Below are 20,468 nucleotides of genomic sequence, written 5' to 3'. Positions count from 1 at the left end.
AGAGCTTTTTATCCCAAATTTGGAAAAATACATTGGAAAAGGTCTTGGGAGTTTACTTCCTACGCATGGTTAGTCTGGGGGGATTTGAGGGCGGGTGCACTCTCCTGGGATGAGAGCAGCAGCCTGTCTCTGGCAGAGAGAGTGCGGCTGGGAGGGCACAGCATGCTCCCACTGGGCACAAGGGCCTTTCCCAGGCACACACCTGTGCATTCCTCAAATCCCAGCCCCAGAGCCACTTCCTCAGCCTCCACTGACCTCCCAGGCTGGATCAGCAAGGACTCAGAGCATGAGCAGTTCCAAACTCGGTCAGTGGCAGCAGCCTGGTTTCCCACGGGGAGGCTCCCAGGGTAGCGCTGGATCTGCCTGGCTCTGCAAACACAACCTGAGCAGACTTTGTGTGTTGTTTGGAAAGGTGGAAAAGTGATGAGACTGTGGGGTTACCACAGGAGCCCCAGAAGCTTTCTGTGAGCAGGCATTAGAGAGGGGGAGGACAGGCTCCAGCCTGGCACCACTGTGCAACAGCGTCTGGCTGGGCACTGCCTCTCCCTGCTCCCTGCACTGCAGCACCAGCACTGGCACGGCACCACCCCAGTGGGAGGCATCACACTACTTAAAGAAAATTATGTTGCTGGCCTTTTCATTATGTTGCCCAGCAAATGTTCCCATGAAATATAGGCCTAATTATCTACCCACATTCAGATTACTCTAAGATGCAATTTCCTTCTACTCTGTGGAGTTTGCTCTCCTTCTGTGGATCTCATGATTGAAACACACTCAATTAGTTATTACTCTGCTGGCTGAAATCTTGAGCTGCCTTCCTGACAGGGCTGCTCCATCCGAATCTTGCTGGCCTTACAACGGCCAGGTGACACCAGGTCACACAAAAGACACACAGATGTCTCAGCACTCAGCCATGCCCATTATTTATTAGATTTGGATCCCAAATTGAAGCCTTGTCAGGACTGAGAGCTTGAAACACGAAGTATCAGCATCATGGAATCACTGAGGTTGGAAAGTCCTCTCAGGTCATCAGGCCCAACCATTCCCCCAACACTGCCAAGGCCTCCACAAAACCCATCTCCCCCAGGTTCCACATCTACACATCTTTTAAAACCCTCCAGGGCTCGTGGCTCCACCACTGCACTGGGCACACCCCAATTAATGAAAGAAAAGACATAGCCTCAGCACGGGTCAGCTGAGTCAGGAGAGCTGACTGGAGAGTGAGCATTTCAAGAGCAGCATAATATTAGATACCTCTTTTTCCCTTAAAATAATCTAGCAGGTGGAGAGAAACAAAAGCAAGGAGCATCAGCTGTAGCAGGAAGGAGGATTTGAGCAGGGTGGTAATGTAATTTCATTCCTATTGGCTACATCAAATTGACGTTAGCCAGTCCCTCAGTATAAACTACAATAAATAATAAAACCAATTGATATAACAAAGAAAACAACAATAGGGATGTGTCATAAAGGGAGAAGACTTCTTAACTCCTCCACAGAATTTTGGAAGCCCTGGTGTGAAGGCTCTGGAGGTCTTTGCTGGAAATCTGGCACAGCAACTTCTTTTGGCCACACTGGGGCACTTGCTGGATGTTGATCCCTCCCAGGGTGACCTGTTCCCACACTTGACCACCCTCCTGGTGAAGGGGAACTAATTTTGTACCTACCAGAGACGTTTTACTCTCAGGGTTCCCAAGGACTGCTCAGCAGCTGTGGAGGTGCAGGAGTTGGCCCTTATAATGGAAGTTCCTTAAGGTCGGGATTCCAGGAACTGATTGGGTGGTAATTGATTGCCCAATGATTCAGTGATAACTCAGTTTTTGCTCTATCCACATCTCAGTATTTCATTGTTTGGCAAAATATCAGCCTGACTTTGTCCTGACATTGGCACCATGCAGCACAAGAAGAGCTGAAGTTTGAAGTGACTGCCTCATATCTAAGATGGAAGAAAAAATGTTATGGTTATGGGAAAGTTTGTGTGACTGTGTCCCTGGAAACACCTCATTCCCAAACTGCTCCAACCCTACCCTGCAGCATGTCCAACCCTTGCTGTGATTAAATGAAACATCTGCTGGCAGAAGGCTCAGATCATCTGTATCAGTGGACAAGGAGACTACAGAAAATGTTATCTGTCTGGACTTCTGTAAGACCTTTAAGACAGTCCCCCGCAATATCCTTCTGTCTTAATTGGAGAGATATGGATGGATGGACTGCTCAGTGCATGAGGAATTGGCTGGACAGTCACATCCAGAGAGCAGTGGTGAGTGGCTCCATGTCCAGATGGAGATCAGTGACAAGTGCTGCCCCTCAGGGTCTGTATGGGGCCAGTGCTGTCGAATATCTTCATCAGCGACACAGACATTGGGTTGAGGGTGCTCCCAGCAGATGACACCAAGCAGTCGTGGGGTCAGCCACCAAGGGGTGTGGTTGACACACCTGAGGGAAGCTGGAACAGCTTCTGAGGCACACTCAAAGATCTGGAAATGCAGTTCCCACTCTCCATGGAGCCCAGGGCAGGAACAGCTCCCTCTGACATGGTGTTTCTGCCTGCCATGAGGCTGAACAAGGGAGCAGCAGTCGAGCATGTGGGGACTGATCCTGCCCAGAGCAAGGAGCAGGGAGAAACATAAGGGGAGGATGACTCAGAAAGCTCAGCTGGAGGATGAGGAGGGATGCACACACATTCAGGGCCATCAGCAGCTCCTGGCCGTGGTGAGGGTGTAACAAAATAGGTGCCATCTGCTTCAGCTGGGGCATCACAAAAAGACACAGGCAGTAAAGAGCCTCTAGCTGAGACCCTGTTGGCAAGGAGAACAAATTCCACAATTGCTACCAAAATAGCCCAAGGCACAGAAGAGGAATGGCCACAGTGTGCATTCAGGTTCTGCTGTCCCTGCTCCTGCCCCACTTACAGGCTGTCATGTGGAGAGGAAGAAGAGCAGCCCTGAAAGGTTTGTAGTGATTCAAAGCAGCAATGAGTGGGATTTGGCAGCGAGCTTGGGATGGGCAGCAGATCAATCCATCACCCATTCTGTAGGAAAGGACCTGGATGCTGCTGCAAATCTTCAGTGGAATCAGAGTCAGAAGTGCTGTGATTGTGCAGAACAGGTGAATGTCACAGCACGAGAAGTCACAATAACAGAGCCCTGTGTGGGCTGTGCAGGGCTGGGACAACCCCAGCCTGTGATGCTTCAGGGCAGACTTGGACTGACTGGAGGGGGCTCAGGGGGGGCACCAGGAGGGGCCAGGTGGTGCAAGAGGGCAAGCTGTGAGCAAAGGCTGCAAATGGGACGGATTCACCCCAGGAAGCTGAAGCAACACACTCTGGGTATGTACAAGGCTGAAGGCAGGACAGGGCAAGGGGCAATGGGGTTATACTGTGGTGGGGAAATTCAGGTTCCACCTGAAGAAAAACTATGTAAGGATTGTGAAGCAGTGGAATGGACTTCCAGGGAGAGCAGTGCAGATATGGCCAGGTGGAGCAGAACCTCCCTTGGGCACCAGGTCAGATTGGATGAGCTCAGCAGTCTGCTCCTGCCTGGGACATGCCACAGAGTCACCTAACCCTCCATGGCCTGATAGGGCTTGTTGAGCTCTTCATCACTTATGGAACCAGCAGCTTCACTAAGCTCATGGAGATGGTGGCAATTCTGAGAATTCAAGGGAAAAAACCCTCCTGCAGAGTGGGAAATCAGCAGTTCTTTGAGTTGAGCTTGTGACAGGGCAGAAAAGCTGATATTGCAGAGTCGAGAAAATGTAAGTTTGGCTGAAAGCCCATCCTGTAAGTTGGTAATCCTGAAAACAGCCATTGGAAGAAAAATGACATTAAATATGATGAGGAAGAAGGGAATAGATACTGATCAATATGCAACAACCACATCAAGCTATGGAGCAGAGCTATTGATAGAGGAGGATAAATGGACAGAGGAAAATCCATGTCTGGCAAAGCCACAACCAGTAAAGAGTTGGTTACTAAATACATTAGAAACAAAAGAAACATCAAGGATGTTATAGACTCATTTCATAGACTCAGAAAAGCATACAAGGATTTTGGTCAGGAGCAACCGCAGGTGTCTCCAGTCTAACATCCTGCTTGGAGCAGGACTGATGTCCAAGTGACACTGCCTTGCTCAGCGATTGCCCAGGTGAGTTTTGAAGATCACCAAGCATGGAGAGGCCCCAGCATTCCTAGATGAGGATGTCTGCTGGTGACAAAGCCCTCAGTGGGTGACTTCTGCATTTGGAAAGGATGGGAATGTCAGACATGAGGGTGATGAAATTTTCCTGGTCTAGTAACAACGCAGAGCATCTCGGGTGCCATCTGAGGGGTTTCAGAACCAGCAGAGCTGCGTGAGCTGCACCTGAGGGCCCTGGAGCAGTGCCCTGAGCCGAGCTGAGGGTCTGGCAGCCGGGGAGATGCCAGGTTTGGCAGGATGCTGCCGGGGTGCTCGGCTGCCCTGGTTAACAGCTGCTCAGTCCAGCACAACACATCCAGATTGAAAAATGGAGAGGACACAGAGGATTCAATTAATATAGAATTCAGGGATTAAAAATACACCCCTCAGTGTGGTGTAATGGAAAGTGTCTTATCAAATGAGCCTCTGTTCATGCTTTGAGAAAATTACAAGTTTGTAGATAAAGGTTACCATGTAGCCATTATTTGCTTAGCTTTTGGCAACGTGTTTGACTTAATATCCTATGACACCCTAATTACAAATTTAGCGCTATACAATCCCAATAAATGGATGGAGAGCTGCAAATCCAGCTCCAAAACAAGGACTCGTCAGTGAACAGAGATGATTTAGAGGGATTCTGCCGGAGTCAGTCCCAGCCTGACACTAATCAATGTTTTCATCATTGATTGAGAAATGAGCACAAAACACAGCTGATAAATTATACAGCTGCTGGGAGCAGAAGGACTGGCAGTGAATAATTATGACAGAGAAGTTCTACAGAGTGACTGGGATCTTTTCTGTGCACAACCCATTTTCACTTGGCAGTGTTAAAATAGGCCAGCTTTCAAACAGGAACGGAGGAAAGGTTTCATCCAAAAGAGTTGGGAGGAAACATTTCATCCAAAAAAAAGATGGGAGGAAAGGTTTCATCTAAAAAAGATGGGATACAAAAATCTAGATATCATCAGGGGAAAGTAAATCAGAGCAGCTGGTTTTGAATCGCTCAAGCAACCACAGCACTGGCCCCAGGTGCAGAGACAGGAGGCAGAGGATGAGGAAAGCAGGACAGTCATGCAGTGCAAGGAATGGTGGGCAGAGGACACCAGAGGTGTCTCCAGAAGACAGCTGAAGTGGCAAAGGCGACAAAGAGATGGACAAAGTCCCTGGGCTGCAAACACCCCAGGGAGTGCAAGTAATGGAGACAGGCTCCAGCTCGAACCTACTGTCACCTCCACCTTAGAGCAGCACAGGGCCCCTTCCATGCACGTTCCCCAGCACTACTTGTCCTCATCCTCATCCCCTCCACAAACATGACACTGAAAGAGAAACACTTGCTTTCCCAAGAGAAAAACAACTGCTTTGCTGAGCTCTTGCATCAGGCTGGGGTTACATGCCTCTCCCCAACATCATTTTCTGCAGTAATTGTTAACATGGAATGAAGGGAGGCTGAGGGGCAGATGAGGAGGCTGGAAATGAGACATCCCAGGCTCACAGACGGGTCTGTGCAAGGAACAGGGGCTCACCCGCCAGGTGACTTGCAATGATTTATACATCCTCAGCAGAGAGACATTTTCTCCTGTGGATTCTGCACCTGCAGCCCCAGAGGGTCCTTTCCATCGCCCTGCTCCTCATCCAGCCTGGCCCCAGCAGCCCGAGGGCCCCGTGACCCTCTGATGGCCACAGCCCGGCCCGGCGAGGCCGTGGCCCCTCGCAGCTGCCGGGAGGCGCTCGGCTCCGCCGGTATTTTTAGCTCTGCCCACGACATCGCTCGAGTTCACGGCGTGACCTACTTTGGGAAGGCAGAGCTCTCGCCCCGCTGGGTCCCCACGTGCTGGGAAGATGCTGCCAGCCCCAGGAACAGCTCCTGCAGAGCGCCCTGCTCCTGGCACGTGGTGCTTGGCTCCCCATGGATCCGCACAGAACCAAGGGCAGATTCTGGGGAGGAGGAGGAGGGTCCTGTGGGAGCCAGGGCTGTCTGCAGCAGGGACATGTGCTGGGCTCCCAGGTGGGAGCTGCTCTGCAGGGACTCAACAGCCTTTTGGTTGGGCTCTGCATTTCCACATTTCCCTTGCCTCAGATAAAATCAGCAGCTCCCAGATTGGCATGGCCACAGCCTGGATTTGGGTCCCCAAGGGAGTTACCCTCAGTAACTCAGCTATTCAGTGGGCCAAAATGTGTAGCCAGCACAGCTGAGCCCTGTGGAGCCCCCAGATTGACTCTGGTGATCATAAAATCACAGACTGAGTTGAGAGGTGCCTTAAAGCTCTCATTATCTTGGGCAGGGACATCTCCCATTAGACCAAGTTGCCTCAAGCTTGGTCCAGCCAGGCCTTGGACACTCCCAGGGGTGGGGAGTGGAGCTGATGGGATGTGTGGTTCATGGCCAGGCTCTGGTGTCCACCCTGCCCACAGCTCCATCAGGGACCAGGCTCATTCCAAGTGTCACTGGGCAGCTCATGAATCTGTCCTGACCTTCTCTCTTGGGCACTTGGAAACCTCTTTCCTGACACTTGGAATTCATGATAAGGTTCATTGCTTGCAGAAGAGCTCCAGAAGGAGACACACTCATCCCAACAACCCCTGCAGAGTTCAGCTTTCCCCTCTGCTTTCAGGACCAGAATCTCCTCCAGCACCAGGTCCATGTCCCAGCAGGAGTCTCAGGGGTGGCTGTGGCTGCCTGGGTTGTGCAGCCCCATGTCAGCACTCGTGGCTGCAGCCCAAGCCCCCATCCACGGGGCTGGCACGACCTTCTCCTTGCCAGCTCTTTCCTGCCTCATTACCCCCGAAATCCCAGGGGTCCACTGCTTTGCCAGCCCAGCTCTAGAAGCTTTTCTGAACTTTGTTGTGTTAAAAGCTTTCTATTTCCAGCAAGGATGCAAGTGAAGGGGAGAGATTTTACAGCCGCCAGGTGACAGTGCTGGGGATGAGCCACAGGGCAGGAGTTTCAGGGCAAGAAGAGGAGAGAGAGGCAGAGAAGTCACCCATCAGCCACTTCCAGCTAATCCAGAACCTAACTGGGGAGACGAATGCCAGGAACAACCTGGTCACACACTGGGGGAGCAGCTCCACAGCAGTGGGAGAGGGGAAAGCACCAAGACAGGACTGAGATCAATGATGCCAAGGACAACAGAGCCGATACACGTGTCCTTCCCTGATTCATCCAACCATGCAAAGGCCAGCACCCCGCACAAGCTGGGCAAATTCTCATTCCAAACACAGAAACAGCCCTTCTGGCAGTGGCAGTGATCAGCTGAAACCTTCCTCCGAGAGCCTGTGCCTTGAGGCAGCCATTAGTCACTGTGAGGAAGGAGGGTGTGTGAGCTCAGCCCACGCAGAGCTGGACGCTCAGGTGCCAGAAGGAGCAAAACCTCACACTGGATGCAAACGCAGCTGCAGGCACAGCCTGTGAGCCCCTGACTGTGCCTCCTTGGGTCCAGAGGGCTGCAGAGCACCCTGCAAGGGCAAACTGGGCATTTGTGGTCACCTGTGACCCCCACAGGGGCCCAGGCAGCAGCAACGTGCTCAAGCACAGCTCGGAGCTCGCCCCAGGTCAGGGCTGCTTCAGCTGCACCAGCCTTACTTGACACACTCCCCTGGGGCTGTGCATCACATCAGTGTGCCTTATCCAAGGAAAAAATGTGTCATTTATGGTACATTTAATATTAATGCACATTTGGTGTTCTTGCTGATCCCAAATTATCCCCTGCACGTGTACTGCACTGGGGAGCTGTGCTCAGCCCCACCAGGACAGCGGCGCCCGCGGCGCTGCTGAGCCTCCCTCCCTGGCAGCCTCACTGCCAGGGACAAATTCCCAAAAATAAGGACTTCCAGCAGCACTGCCAGCATCTGTATCTCCCCAGTGCTGACTCCTGCCTGGTGCCAGGGGGCTCTGTGCCATCCGGGGCTAGCACAGCTCTGTCTGGAGGGCATGATGGACACAAATGTTGCTCCTTATGGTTAAACCCCTGCCTCTCCAGAGCTGGGAACCCAGCTGCTTCCTGATGAGAAGCTCATTCCTGTCCATAACCCCTGAGTGCATAAGGCTTAATTAAAAGTTGTCCCTGGTGATGTTGGTGGCAGCAGTGAGTGGTGACTGTGGCTCTGCCATGTGCAAATGCCATGTCTGAGCTAAGTGACACTCGGGCCACAGGCACCTTCCCGGCGTTTGGAATGCTGCTCCTGCTGCCTGCAAGGAACCTCCAGGAGCCATCCTGGCACACACGTGTGGGTATTTACAGTACATTGTCTTCTAAAACCCAAATTAGGGCAATGGGAAAAAGAGGGTCACACCCTCCATGACCTGAGGAGGGGACAGGGACAACGAACATGAATGCAAACCCCACCACTCCTAGTGAGAGCAGAACTAGCCATCTGGGAAGGGATGTTTATGGGAGTCAGTGCTTTGGTGCCAGCAAAACATCCCAAAATTCTGTTCATCAAATACCCCCTCACCAGTGCCAGTGTCTCCTGGTACTGCCCCATGCTGAAGCTGGTAGCCCATGGCCACGTTTTGGTGGGGCTCTTGGGAGAGTGGCAGTGGCAGGTGCCAGTACTGCCACGTGGAGCCCTGGAGGGAGAGGAAAATATTTTCCATAAATTTCTTGTTTGCTGATTTTCTCACCAGCTCTTGCAGCGACAGCGAGTGAAACCCAGCGGCGCAGCCAAGCCCCCGCATCTCGACAGCTCAAACACAGCCCTCGGGCAGCACGCAGGGAAAATCACACCTTGGGGGAGGTCAGGGAGCATGAGTGAATAGGATGAGATTAATTTGGGAACAACAGGCAGGGAGAATGACGTCTGCCAGGGAAGGAGCATTGCTGGCCGCAGCACAGCCTGGCTGTCCCTGCCTGCGGAGCAGAGCCCAGGGAGGCTGCAGACACATCAGCCCCACACAGGGACACAAACCTGAGAAGCCACAGCAGGCATTGTCACAACCAGCTGGGCATGAGCCAGAGCCTGACTGCTCAGATCAAAACTCTCCCCCAGCATGGGCAGGGCTCCCTGGAGGGTTTGGATGGGTGCTTGCAGCTGCCACGTGTTCCTTCTTCCTAAATCCCACTGCAGATTCTCTAGGAGCTCATGTGGCTGCTTTAAGAAAGCAGCTGAGTTTGATGCTTGCATCGAGCCCCAGGGTGGTGCCCGGGGGACAGGAGTGCCACTACCACCAGCTCTTGGTGGGGACAACCCCAAACACCCTCCCTCCTCCATGGCATCCCCTCTCCAGTGGGAGCCTGGGTCCCAAATCCCTGCCTTGATCAGCCCTGGTCACTGCAGAGCCTGGGGCTGTTCCCCCACTCTGGCTGCATGCAGGGGCTCAGGCCAGGCCCTCAAGCAGGATGGGGCTGTGAATCCATCACTGGGACACATTTCTGAAAGCTCAGTGGAGGCTTTACTCCCACCAGGTGTGTTACCAGAAGGTTTTGAGTGGAACATTCCCACTGCAGCTCCTGCTCGTGGCCGTGGCTCCTCAGCACCTTGCTCTGGCCCTGCTGCCTCAGGCTGGCACTGGCTGCCATAAGATTTGTTGTGGGAACAAGCTCGGTGTCCTCCTCACCCATGATGAAACCTCACCAACTGCTTCAGCTCTTCCAGCAAAGAGAAATTCATCCAACTTCTGGTCAGATTTCGTTTATGGCAATGTCACACACCCATAAAGAAACTGCAGTGTGGTCTCCAGGTGCACCTGGCCCGGGGCAGGAGAGAGGGGACAGGAGCCTCAGGCTCTTCCAACCACCCTCCTCCCACTGCATTTCCATCAAAGCAGAGCCTGGGGGACAAAGGGCTGGTGCAGCACTGGCTCCTTGGGGCAGGGGTGCTGTTCACATGGGCAGGGATTGATTAAAACCTCCTGACATGGAATTGCACACACGGTCACTGGCGTGCCCCTGTGTGTGGTGGGGCACACTCACCCCTGGGACCTCTGGGACCCCAGCAGCAGCAAAGCAAGATGGAAAAAAACCAGTTTTACTTCTAGATTTGTCCCATTATGGATTTACATACCTCAGTGTGGTAGAACAGATTGGTTTAACGTCCAGGGCTCAGCTACAGAAGATGCAGCAGGGAGGAAAAATGTGATCAATTATTTAGGAGAGACTTTCAGTCTCACATCAGAGGTTCATCTTCTGAATTCATACGTCTGAACTAAGTGCTATTTCCCCCTGGCACAGGGCACAAAGCAAATAGAGAGGTTCCAGTTAGCACACTCAGCAGCCTAATATTTGTCTGTTTTCTGTGACTCCCTCAACGAGCCCAGCAGTTCCCACCCAAGCCCCAGAAGCACGTCTGGCTGCCGGGATGTTTACAGGGAACATACACAGCTTGGAAATGAATTACCTGTTTGAACAGAGGGGGAGAGCTCTCCTGGAACAAGAGCAGCTGGGTTCAGGCTCACAGAACTCTCATTCTTCTGCACAATAACCCGTGATGCCTGTTCTGCCCCAGCTGGGGGATGCCCTGGGCAGAGGGAAAATGTGCCATCAGCTCCTGCTCCAGCAGCACAGCACAGGGCTGTGACAAACACAGTCAGTCCATTGCCAGGAGGTTGAATCCAACCTCTGCTGAAAGTACTCTTGATTTTGGCTTTATCCTTTGGAGGCAGATGGCCCCGGATGGGCTTAAGGGCAGCCAGAGCACCTTGGTCATCTCTGGGGTTTGTGCTCCAGTTCTAATCTCCACTTTCCAGGGAGAGGTTCCTGGAGTGTAACCACCTATAAACAGACACTGAAGGGCCTCACATCTGGTTTGCCAATCCCTCACCAAAAACCAAATGTCTGAATTGTGCTGCTGCTGCTGCATGAGACGTTTGCCCAGAGCAGATCTGCTGGAAGGTGGGCACTCACCTGCACTCACCTGTGCTCACTTCCAGGCTTGCTCCCAGCTTAGAGCCTTTCCCATACCCAGCACCACCATGCTGTAACCAGCCCCAACAGAAATTCAATCTCTCCAGCTCCACAGGCAGCCTGTGCCTCCACAGAAGCCCCTGGCTGCTCTAGCTTCACTTCTAAAGCCATTTTTAAGTTTTCTTTTTAAGAATTAATTCTTTGCAATAGGAGAGAAAAGCCTCCAGTGACTGCAACACATTCTGTACAACTGCATTAACCAAATCTGCATCAAAGGTCTGGATGATCCTTGCAGGGAAGGTTTCCAGCTGCTTCCACTGCTTCTGCATGGGCCTGGGGCCAGATGGAGATGCAGCCAGGCTGGGTGGTCTCACCTGAGAACAAAACACTGACCTGGGGCTCTAACGCTTGGAAGTAACATTTTGTAAAAGAGGAGCAGCCTCCCTGGGCACAGGCTGCACATTCATGGACATGTCCCATCCCAGACAGTGTCCAAGGCCAGGCTGGACAGGCTTGGGGCAGCCTGGGACAGTGGGAGGTGTCCCTGCCCAGGGTAGGGGGTGGCACTGGATGGGCTTTAAGGTCCCTTCCCAAACCAGTCTGGGATTCTGTGACAGAGGAAAACATGACAGAGCAGGTAGAGGACAGTGGGTGCCAGGAGAGAAGAGGAGGTTAAACACAGAGAAGAGGTCACAATTCTCAGCTTTAACAACCCCCAGTGCTCACCCAACAAGTTCTGGCCTTGGGTTGCTGCCCAGCTCTGGTGACGCATGGAGGGCCAGGAGAGCTGAGGGAAGAAGGCAGCTTTGGGGGTGTCCTCGGTGCTGTGGATGGGTGATAAATCCCTTCAAACCAACACCACCTACAGCTGGAGCTGAGCTGGAGTTCCCATAAAGCAAGAACCAGCTTGGTTATGCAGGCATTGGCAATGACAGATGTGACACAAGCTGAGCAAGCACCATGGGATGTCTGGACAGGGTCCAGCTGCCACCGACAGCTCCAGCCCTGGGGACAGAGCACTGGAGATTTCTTCCCAGTGCCTGACAACACCCAGAGTGACTCCTGCTGGAGTGAGCAGCTGGAAACCTTGTATGTTCCTTTGCCAGTCTGATATAAGCAGAGGCAAGTTGGGCTCTTAGTTGTTGACAACTTTTCTCTTTGTTAGGACCTGATGCAAAGAAACAGACATTTCAATCCAGCAAAATAACTTTATTTCAACAGGGCAAGTATAGCCAAGTGGTGATTCCAGAGTGCCCTGGCAAGTGTCAGCTCCATGATCCATCAGTAAATGTCCTGCTGACAACTCGAGGATCCAGGCTCCATGGCCACCCTTCACAATGATTTCTTAGGTTTAGATTTCAAGTAAAATACATTCAGATTTGCTCCTGTCAGAGCACTGCTCACCAGCACATGGTTGGAAGTCACTGAGGAGTTAATTACAGTTACCTGATTTCATATGAAAAGAAAGCAACGCTGCAACCCCCAAACCCCTCCCTCTCTCCAGTGCTGCTGCTCAGAGCCTTCCCAGCCCCTTGCAGGGGGAGGCCCCGCTGTTCTTTGGGCCTTCACAGTAAAAACAGTGGCTAAAAACACAGCAGCAAACATCCAGACAGCTTGGAACTGCACATTTCCCCTCTGCCAGTCTGTGACCAGTACCTGCTGCTCCTGGCACCTGCAGGAAGGAGCAGAGACCACGGCAGCCCCCCCTCCCCAGAGGGACTCGGGCAGGTTGTGCTGGGTGCTGAGTGCCCCGCCCGGGCTGGAGAAGGATGAACCCTGGCTTCATTCATCTGGGCGCTGTTTTGGTTTGGTGAAGTATTAAATAAATAAATAGGGCTGCTCTGTCACAGGATGGGCTGTGGCTCCCAGCTGGCAGCTCGGCCTCTCCGCACCCCTATCCCGGCTCTCCCGTGCTGCTCGCCTGGCCCTCCCCGCTGGGAACATTCCTGCGCTTCCTCAGCTGCATCTCCTCATCCTGCAGGAGAAAAGGAAGCACAAACTGAAATTCCAGCCTCCTCTCAGAGCTGGATAAAACCTGTCCTCTTCACCTCCTTTCCCACAAGCTCGGGTAAGCCCAGCAAACAGAATCCCGTCACTGCAGCTCCTCTCTCAGAACACTGACACCATCTGACACCCTCACAGGGGCCCTTCCCAACCCATCCTCGTGCTCCTACTGAGGCACTGCTCATGACTAACACAGCAGGCACCTTTTAAAGCCTGCTGCAGTCAGAGCAGCAGGGATGTGACCTGTCTGAGCTGTGCTGCTCAGCTCGGGGGTCACACCACAGCACACTTGGTCTCACAGTGCACGTTACCTCAGGGTGTGCCTGCTGTCCCACAGAATCAAACCCCTGTGGCTGGAAGGGACCTCTGGAAGATAAATCCAGTCATCTGCTCTAAGCAGGGCTGACTCAAGTGCTGGAGCTGGTTCTTCAGGGGTTTGCTTTTCAAATATCTACAAGGGTGGAGTTTCCACCTCTCCCTGCACAGCTCAGGGTGGGTGTGAGCTGTGTGTACAGGGCAGTATTTCCCACTGGCCCCAGGGAGGGTTTCCTTCAGCACAAACTGTGCCTGTCTCCTCTTGGGGAAGGTTTTATCTTCCCATTTTGCTGGGCATCTTCTCCATACCCACCTTCTTCTCCATAACCCCCTTTTCCCTATCCACCCTGCAGGCAGCTGGCAGATCCTCCCTTCAGCTCCACTGCTCCAAGCTGGAGGAAGCAGTTCCCTCAGCTTCTCCAGCCCTGATCCACCTCACAAACAAACCCACAGGGCTGCAGGACCAGGATTTAACTGTGCCCAGGTTTTCCCACCTGTGGCAGGGACTGACCTGAGGAGGGTGAGCATGTGCCATTTAGTGTCTGTACTAGCAGAAAGTAATTCTGCACAGTCCTCCCCAGCCAGTCCCTCCCAGATGCTTCTGTCAGCATCTTTCCCAAGACATCCACCTCACACCCTTCAGCCCGGACTCAGCAAGGACCAGCCACTGCCTGTTCCAGCACGGTTCGTACCGAGTCAGAGTCTTCCTCAACCTGGTTGCTTATGAAATCGAGATAATCATCCTTCTGGTTGTCCAGAACTTCTTCCTCGTACTCAGTCTGGTAGTCTGACTCATCTAAAGAGAGAAGAGACAAAGCACAGGGTTTAACCAGCAGGCAGAGAGGCAGGGGAAACTGGGAGGGGAATGATTGCCACTGTCACTGAGCACGGGCAGGACAGTGCCAGCAGCTCTCTGCAGATCAGTGAACTGGGACTGCTCACACACAGAACTCAGCTCCCCAGCACATAAAAATAAACCATGTCCCCTCTGTCACTTGGTGTCATGGAGCCTTCCAGAACCCAAGGAACCACAGCACAGCAGCCCTGTGGGTGCCAGCTCCCAGCCCAAGGGTTTTGGGGGATGCTCCCTGGGAAATGCCCTTCACAGCACAGCTGCTGTTTTCCACCCCTCAGCCCAACCAGACCTGTGGGACACCTTCAGAAGCCTTTGAGCTGCCAACCCAAACCCCCTGGGCACAGTGGTCACAGGCTCTGGGAACAGGGACCCCAGGCTTAGGGTGAGCTCTGCCTGCTGTGCAGCTGATAACTGAGCGTCTCAAAATCTCTGTTCCACAGGGGACAGTGACATTTACATCCCTTTCCTCTCTGCAGAGGACATCACTTGCTTTCTCCAGTAATCCAGCAGATTAACATAATTTAGGGAGTCTCAAGAGCTGTGCATAGCAGCAGGACATGCAAGGAAGGCCCCAGTCCCAGCCTGTTCCCATGGAATGAGGACACAGCAGTGCAGAGCCACCGCCCCTCCCAGCCTCTGGCGATCACCTGGAGGATCTGCAAAACTGGCAGCAGGAGCAGAACCTCACACGGGCCTGGAGGAACAGGACAAGGGGAAATGGCCTTAAGGAGGGCAGGGTTTGTGGGATATTGGGCAGGGATTGTTCCCTGGGAGGGAGGGCAGGCCCTGGCACAGGGTGCCCAGAGCAGCTGTGGCTGCCCCTGGATCCCTGGCAGTGCCCAAGGCCAGACTGGACACTGGGGCTGGAGCAGCCTGGGACAGTGGAAGGTGTCCCTAACATGGCAGGAGTGGGACTGGATGAGCTTTAAGGTTCTTCCCAACTCAAACCCTTCAATGACTCCACCTGAAGCCAGGGCTGACCCCACAGCAGCTCCAGGAATGTTCTGGGCTGGGTGAGCCATCGATGGTCCCAGGTTCCCCCCAGGGCACCAGCAGCCCTGCAGAGCCTGTCCCAGCCACATGTGACACCAGGACAGGTGGGCAGTGAGGCAGAGCTTGTGGCAGGCAGCCCCTTCCTCTGCTGGCACCCAGATCTCCAGGATGCAGCTTGAGGCGTGGAAATGACTTTTACCACTACCATTAAAATCACATTTGTGTGACACCAGCTCTTCCTCCCCTTTCTTGAGTTAATTCCAGTGTGCTCTGAAGCAGTACCTGAGATGCAGCCCACTGGTGAAGAGAGAGGCTCCTGTTTAAAAAATATTATTAAAATACTAAAATATATTAAAAAATATTCCTTGACAAAGTATTTCTCCTGGGAGCCATCAGTAGCATCTGCTCCACGCTGAGGACAACAGCACAGTCTGTTCCACAGCCTTTCCTCCTAGCACATAACTACAACCAACTGCTAGAACATTGGAATGAAAGACATTTGGTCTTTTTTGTTTTATTATTTTTAGTTTTCAGGGTTTTTTTACTGTGAATTAGAGAATGATTGTTGTTTTTTACTAAAAACACTAACGATAATCTTCAATAAAATACACCAGAGAAACTGGAAACTCATCTGAAAAGCAACAGACACCACAAACAAGAGTTTGGAGTTTAGACCTCCAATAAAACCATCAGGACCAAACTCCTTGATTTTCCCAGCACTATTCAGCATTTAACAGGTCTTTCTACAGACACAGAACCCAGAGCTACCCTTCTCACATCCTCCACACAGCAGGTCTGGGTGCTGGAGGGAAAAAGGAGAACAGGAGGTGGCCCTGCTGTCCCAGAACATCACCTTCCATCAAGGCTGAGGCTCACAGTGACTTCTGTTCATCACACTGACAAAACCTCCCAGAAGCACCAAGCAGGACCAAGGCCTTGCTGCTCTGTTCAACTCAGCACCACCCAAGAGCACAGCCTGACATGCAGCCAGCCAAGAGGAGATTCCACTGTGGAAAGGGCCCCAAGCCTGCCCTGAGCAGGGAGAGCACATTCCCTGCAGGAAGGGCACATTTCCCCACCCAGAGATCTGCCCTGTGCCTCTGCAGCTGCTGGTGTCTCTCTGCTTTGTGCCCAGTTCCTGCAGGGAACCCCCAGCTGGAGACAACCGGGCTGTGGCTGCAGGGGCTCCTGCAGTGGCACTGCCAGGCCTCGGGGCCAGTCAGGAACAGCCCAGCACAGCCTCAGCTGCCTTGGTGCTGCTGCAGGGAAGTTCTTTTTAAGCAGCAAAGACACAGAGGTGGCCTGGTGCCTGCTACTTGTGTCCCTTGAGAGTGCTGGGATGTCTCCTGCTTCAGCTGAATGGCAAACCCAGGCATTTGACACCACCACTAACATTTCTCTTCCACAAATCATTTTATCCACAGCTACAAGTGCTTGATCTCCTGGGCTCAGCAATCCCTCACGGGGGGAGCCTGAGCAGGGATGTGACAGAGCCAGCCTTGGAGAGTGGCACCTGAGCTCCCCTGGCCACGGCTGTGAATCCAAACCACAGCTGGGCAGAGGGATGATCCTGGCTGAGGGAATTTGTGGGTGGAGGGTGGGAACAGGGCCACCAACACTGCTGTGAAATGAGACACCTGTGCCCCAGAATTCTGGTACTCACGTCCCTCTGATCAGCCCTGCCTGAGGGACAGGCTCCCTTTCTTAAAAATTATTAATGGTTTTGGTCACTGCTCCCAGTGTGCTCAAGAGAGAAGAAATTCCCCTGCTCTTTCCCCCCAAAGCCCACACAGCTCCTGCCCCATCCAGGCCTCCCAGCCTCTGTGCTGACCCTTCCCCATCCATCAGAACTTGAGCCTTTCCCTTTGGTTTCTTTAGAAGAAAATTATTGACAGAATTCCCTCAGCCAGCCTGAGACCTGCAGTGTGCTGACAGAACAGGCAGAGCCTTTCCCAGTCTCTGTGATCCAAGACCTCCCTCAGGAAGGGACTTCCAGAGAGAACAAAGGTGACAGTGCAGGGTCACAGCCAGGCCACCAGGCAGCTCCCTGTCCCCTCCCCTGCACAGGTGACAAGCCTGAGAGCCCCTTCACCCCCACAGCAGAGCAATGCCAGAGCTCACCAGCCTCGAGGAGCCACCTGACAGCCACGAGGCCACCGCAGAGAGGTGTCACCCTCCCCCTGAGCTCCCCTCAGCACAGACCTTCCCCCACAGCTCTTTAGCAAAAGTCTCATGCACAGAGGACACCGAGGAATGTCACTGCTGTCACTGCCACCCAAACACGGGCAGGGTCCCTGCAGCCACCCACGGCAGGAGCACAAAAGATCCTTCACAGCTCGGTGCCCACGTGCACGACTCTGCTGCCACCCCATCCTCCCCCTCCTCCAGACCCTACACCAAGGGATTCCAGCATCCCTGAGGAACGTGTGGCCCCTGCCCACCCCACCCCACTGCCAGCAGCCCCTGCACTGCCCCTCCTCAGCCCAGAGTGTGCCAGGTCCCTGTGCCACCCTCCCCTCCACGGCCTCGCCCAGCAGAAAGCAGGAGCCTAATGGGGAATCATCAGGAACTGTATAAAGAAGGAGGATCTGTCCCAGTGCTCTGGTTAAATCTCAGCAAGTCTCAGTGCCTGAGCCTTAAATAACCACATACCATGAACTCTTCACTCTTATTCACAATGGCTGCTTCAACCACATTTGATTAATATTTTCTTCATAAGGCATATGATTGTAATTAGCATTTCAAATTACCACAGGGACATCTCTACAAACAGTCACAGATGGGAGCACTGCTAACTTTAGCTTTCCCTCTGCAGGAACAAGAATCAGGAGGAGGGGAAGAGACTGTTTAGAAAGAGCTCCAGCCCTGGTGACACACTCAGGGGTTTCAGGCCTGCAAGGCTCTGATCCTTTTGGATCTGGGAGCTCCATAAACCAGGAGCTGCTCTGCAGGGCAGGGCCCTCACGGGGCACAGAGCACCTTTGTGTCACCATGCAGGAGCTGCTCCCTGCTCCGCATCAGCTCACTGCTGCTCCCACAACAGGAGCACACAAAAAGCAGTGGAGCCAGTGAGTCACTCCTGATCCTACTCATGACAGCAGGGAAAACATCCTTGGGGCAGAGCTTTACCTCAGCCCCCAGCCCAACACGGGAGCCAGCAGAGGGGCCAGCCCCAGGGGATGGCAGCTGAGCTGCCACTTGTGTCACTTCCCTCCAATGACACTTGAGCAGGGGTTATCCCACCCGGGAGCTCACCAGTAGAGGCTGCCAGCAGAGGCCGTGGCGAGGACACCCCGACCATCCTCTGTCCCAGAGGAGGTGGCAGGGGACACACACAGAGGGGAACAGGGGATGGCCCCTGCAGGCCCCCCGAGCTGTCAGCCAGAGCAGGAACTGTCCCTGCTGCCACCCCTGGCCCCGCTCACCGTCTGCCAGCGCAGCCTTGACGGGCTCGATGCGCGACACGATCTCAGCCAGGTCCGTGAACGACGTGGTGGGACAGGTCACGTTCTGCAACACAGGGAGAGAGTGGAGGTTTGTCAGCAGATACACACAGAAAATCCAAACAACTCGAGACTGTATCAAAATGATATTGAACAAAGCTCCAGACGCACAAATTCTCCACAGCTGCCCCCTCAAAAGCCATTACTCATCAGTGAGAAATCCTCAGAACAGCTCTCCTGAGGCAGGCCTGGTGGCAGAGATGGGATTCCCAGCAGTGGGACATGCTCTAATGGCTCTTTTTCCACCCACACAACAAGAAGCCTTATTAAAAATTTAGCAAACGATAGAAAAGACCCCAGAGACAAGCACAGGAGGGGCTGTCCCTGGCATGGACAGAGCTCACCACGTGTGTTTTTCTCCATCAGTGTCCCTTTACAAGAGGGACTGGCTGGGCCAGGCGCAGCCCCCAGGGGGCTCCTGCTTTGCCTTGGCAGAAGGTGACCAGGTGGGACACACACGTGGCCCATCCCACAGAAGCTGCAGGGACAGGTGGGCACTGGGGTGACCACGACCCCCTGGGCACCCCTAAAAGCCCCAGAGCTGGGGGTGCTGCAGAGCAAGGGCCTGCAGAGACATTTCCCACTGCAATTCCCCTCTCCAATACACCCTCGCTATTTTCACTCTGTCTCACCCAAGCAGTGGGCTGTGTCCTCTGCTTTGGGAAGTTCTTGCTCCAGTCTCTCCTCTCAGAAATCCCAGGTCTGTATTTAAGAGCCCTCTCAGGCTGCCTGCAGCCCCACCAATCTCTGTGGGGCTGGGCACAATGTAACCAGGGGGACACCTGAACATCCCTCACCTTGTTTTAAACCCAGTGAGTTTAATGAACACAGTAACAACCCCAACCCAGAGGAAAGGGATGGGGGAGAGCTGGCAGAGGGCACTGGGCTGCCAGGAATTGCTGTGACAGTTGTCTTCCCAAACACCCAGAGCTGCCCACATGCTCCCAGCCAGGGCAGCTTCCTAACACAGGGTTTTATGAACAATCCTTTGCTCTTCTGGCAAGAACAGCGACCCTGTGAATCACACAACCCCTGTGGGGTCACAGCAACAGCCCATTGCTGCTGCAGCAAAGTGCTCTCAGTTGACCTTTCATCTGTAGCTGATTTTGATGTAATTTAGAACTGCCACAGCACAGAGCAGATCCAGGACAAGCAACGGGGACAGAGAAAAGCCTGGAGAGAATGAAAAGGTACCTGGATGAAATGGAACAGCAGCAGCTCAGGACACACACCTTAAAATATACAGAAGTTGGGAAGCTCATTGTGACTGTTAAGGAACTGCTGGAAAGGATGAGTCAGCCCAGGCTCACTTTGAACATCCAACCTGAACGTTCCCAGTGCGGTATCTGCAGAAAGCTCTTTCCCAGGACAGGCAAGAAAAGCTCCTTGACAGCTCCAGTCTGTGCCTGACCCAGTGAGGGACATGTGCACCCTCTGGCCACCACACGGACACAGCCACGTCCGAGGCCACCCCTGGACTCCAAAATCCACGAGGATGAGGTGGCAGCACAGGGCAAACGAGTGCCAGGCTGTCCCCTGAGCAGGCAGCAGGCAGGGACAGGCTGTGGATGGGATAAAAGCCCAGGGCTCTGCATGAACAGCTGAAGAAAATCCTGCAGGGCCCAGCACCAAAGCACGCCCCAGGAAAACCCCCAGCAGGTCCTGTGGTGAGCATGGGTGGGAACGAGGTGTGACTGGACCCTCAGAAGTGTCTGTCCCCCAGCTGTCCCCCAGGTCAGCCCGTCTGAGGGCACCCAGGGAGGCAGCTGCACCCAAAGCCTCAGCA

General features: G+C 53.5%; 1 protein-coding gene across 2 annotated transcripts in view; it reads right to left on the bottom strand.

The window, feature by feature from the left end:
• Positions 1 to 12,205: 12,205 nt before the first annotated feature.
• Positions 12,206 to 20,468, bottom strand: part of PNPLA7 (patatin like phospholipase domain containing 7) — a 130,178-nt gene continuing 121,915 nt past the window's right edge. For both annotated transcript variants that reach the window (XM_063409725.1, XM_063409726.1), the window contains exons 34-36: positions 18,605 to 18,689; positions 14,023 to 14,126; positions 12,206 to 12,986 (exon numbers count right to left, since the gene is read on the bottom strand). In XM_063409725.1, the coding sequence (XP_063265795.1) occupies positions 12,906 to 12,986; positions 14,023 to 14,126; positions 18,605 to 18,689 (270 nt within the window). In that variant the 3' untranslated portion in view covers positions 12,206 to 12,905. The remainder of the gene's footprint in view (positions 12,987 to 14,022; positions 14,127 to 18,604; positions 18,690 to 20,468) is intronic.

This window comes from Prinia subflava, chromosome 12 (assembly GCF_021018805.1).
Source record: "Prinia subflava isolate CZ2003 ecotype Zambia chromosome 12, Cam_Psub_1.2, whole genome shotgun sequence".
NCBI classification, from domain to species: Eukaryota; Metazoa; Chordata; class Aves; order Passeriformes; family Cisticolidae; genus Prinia; species Prinia subflava.
Note: the sequence above shows the minus strand (reverse complement) of the source record. Positions and strands in the feature narration are given on the sequence as shown.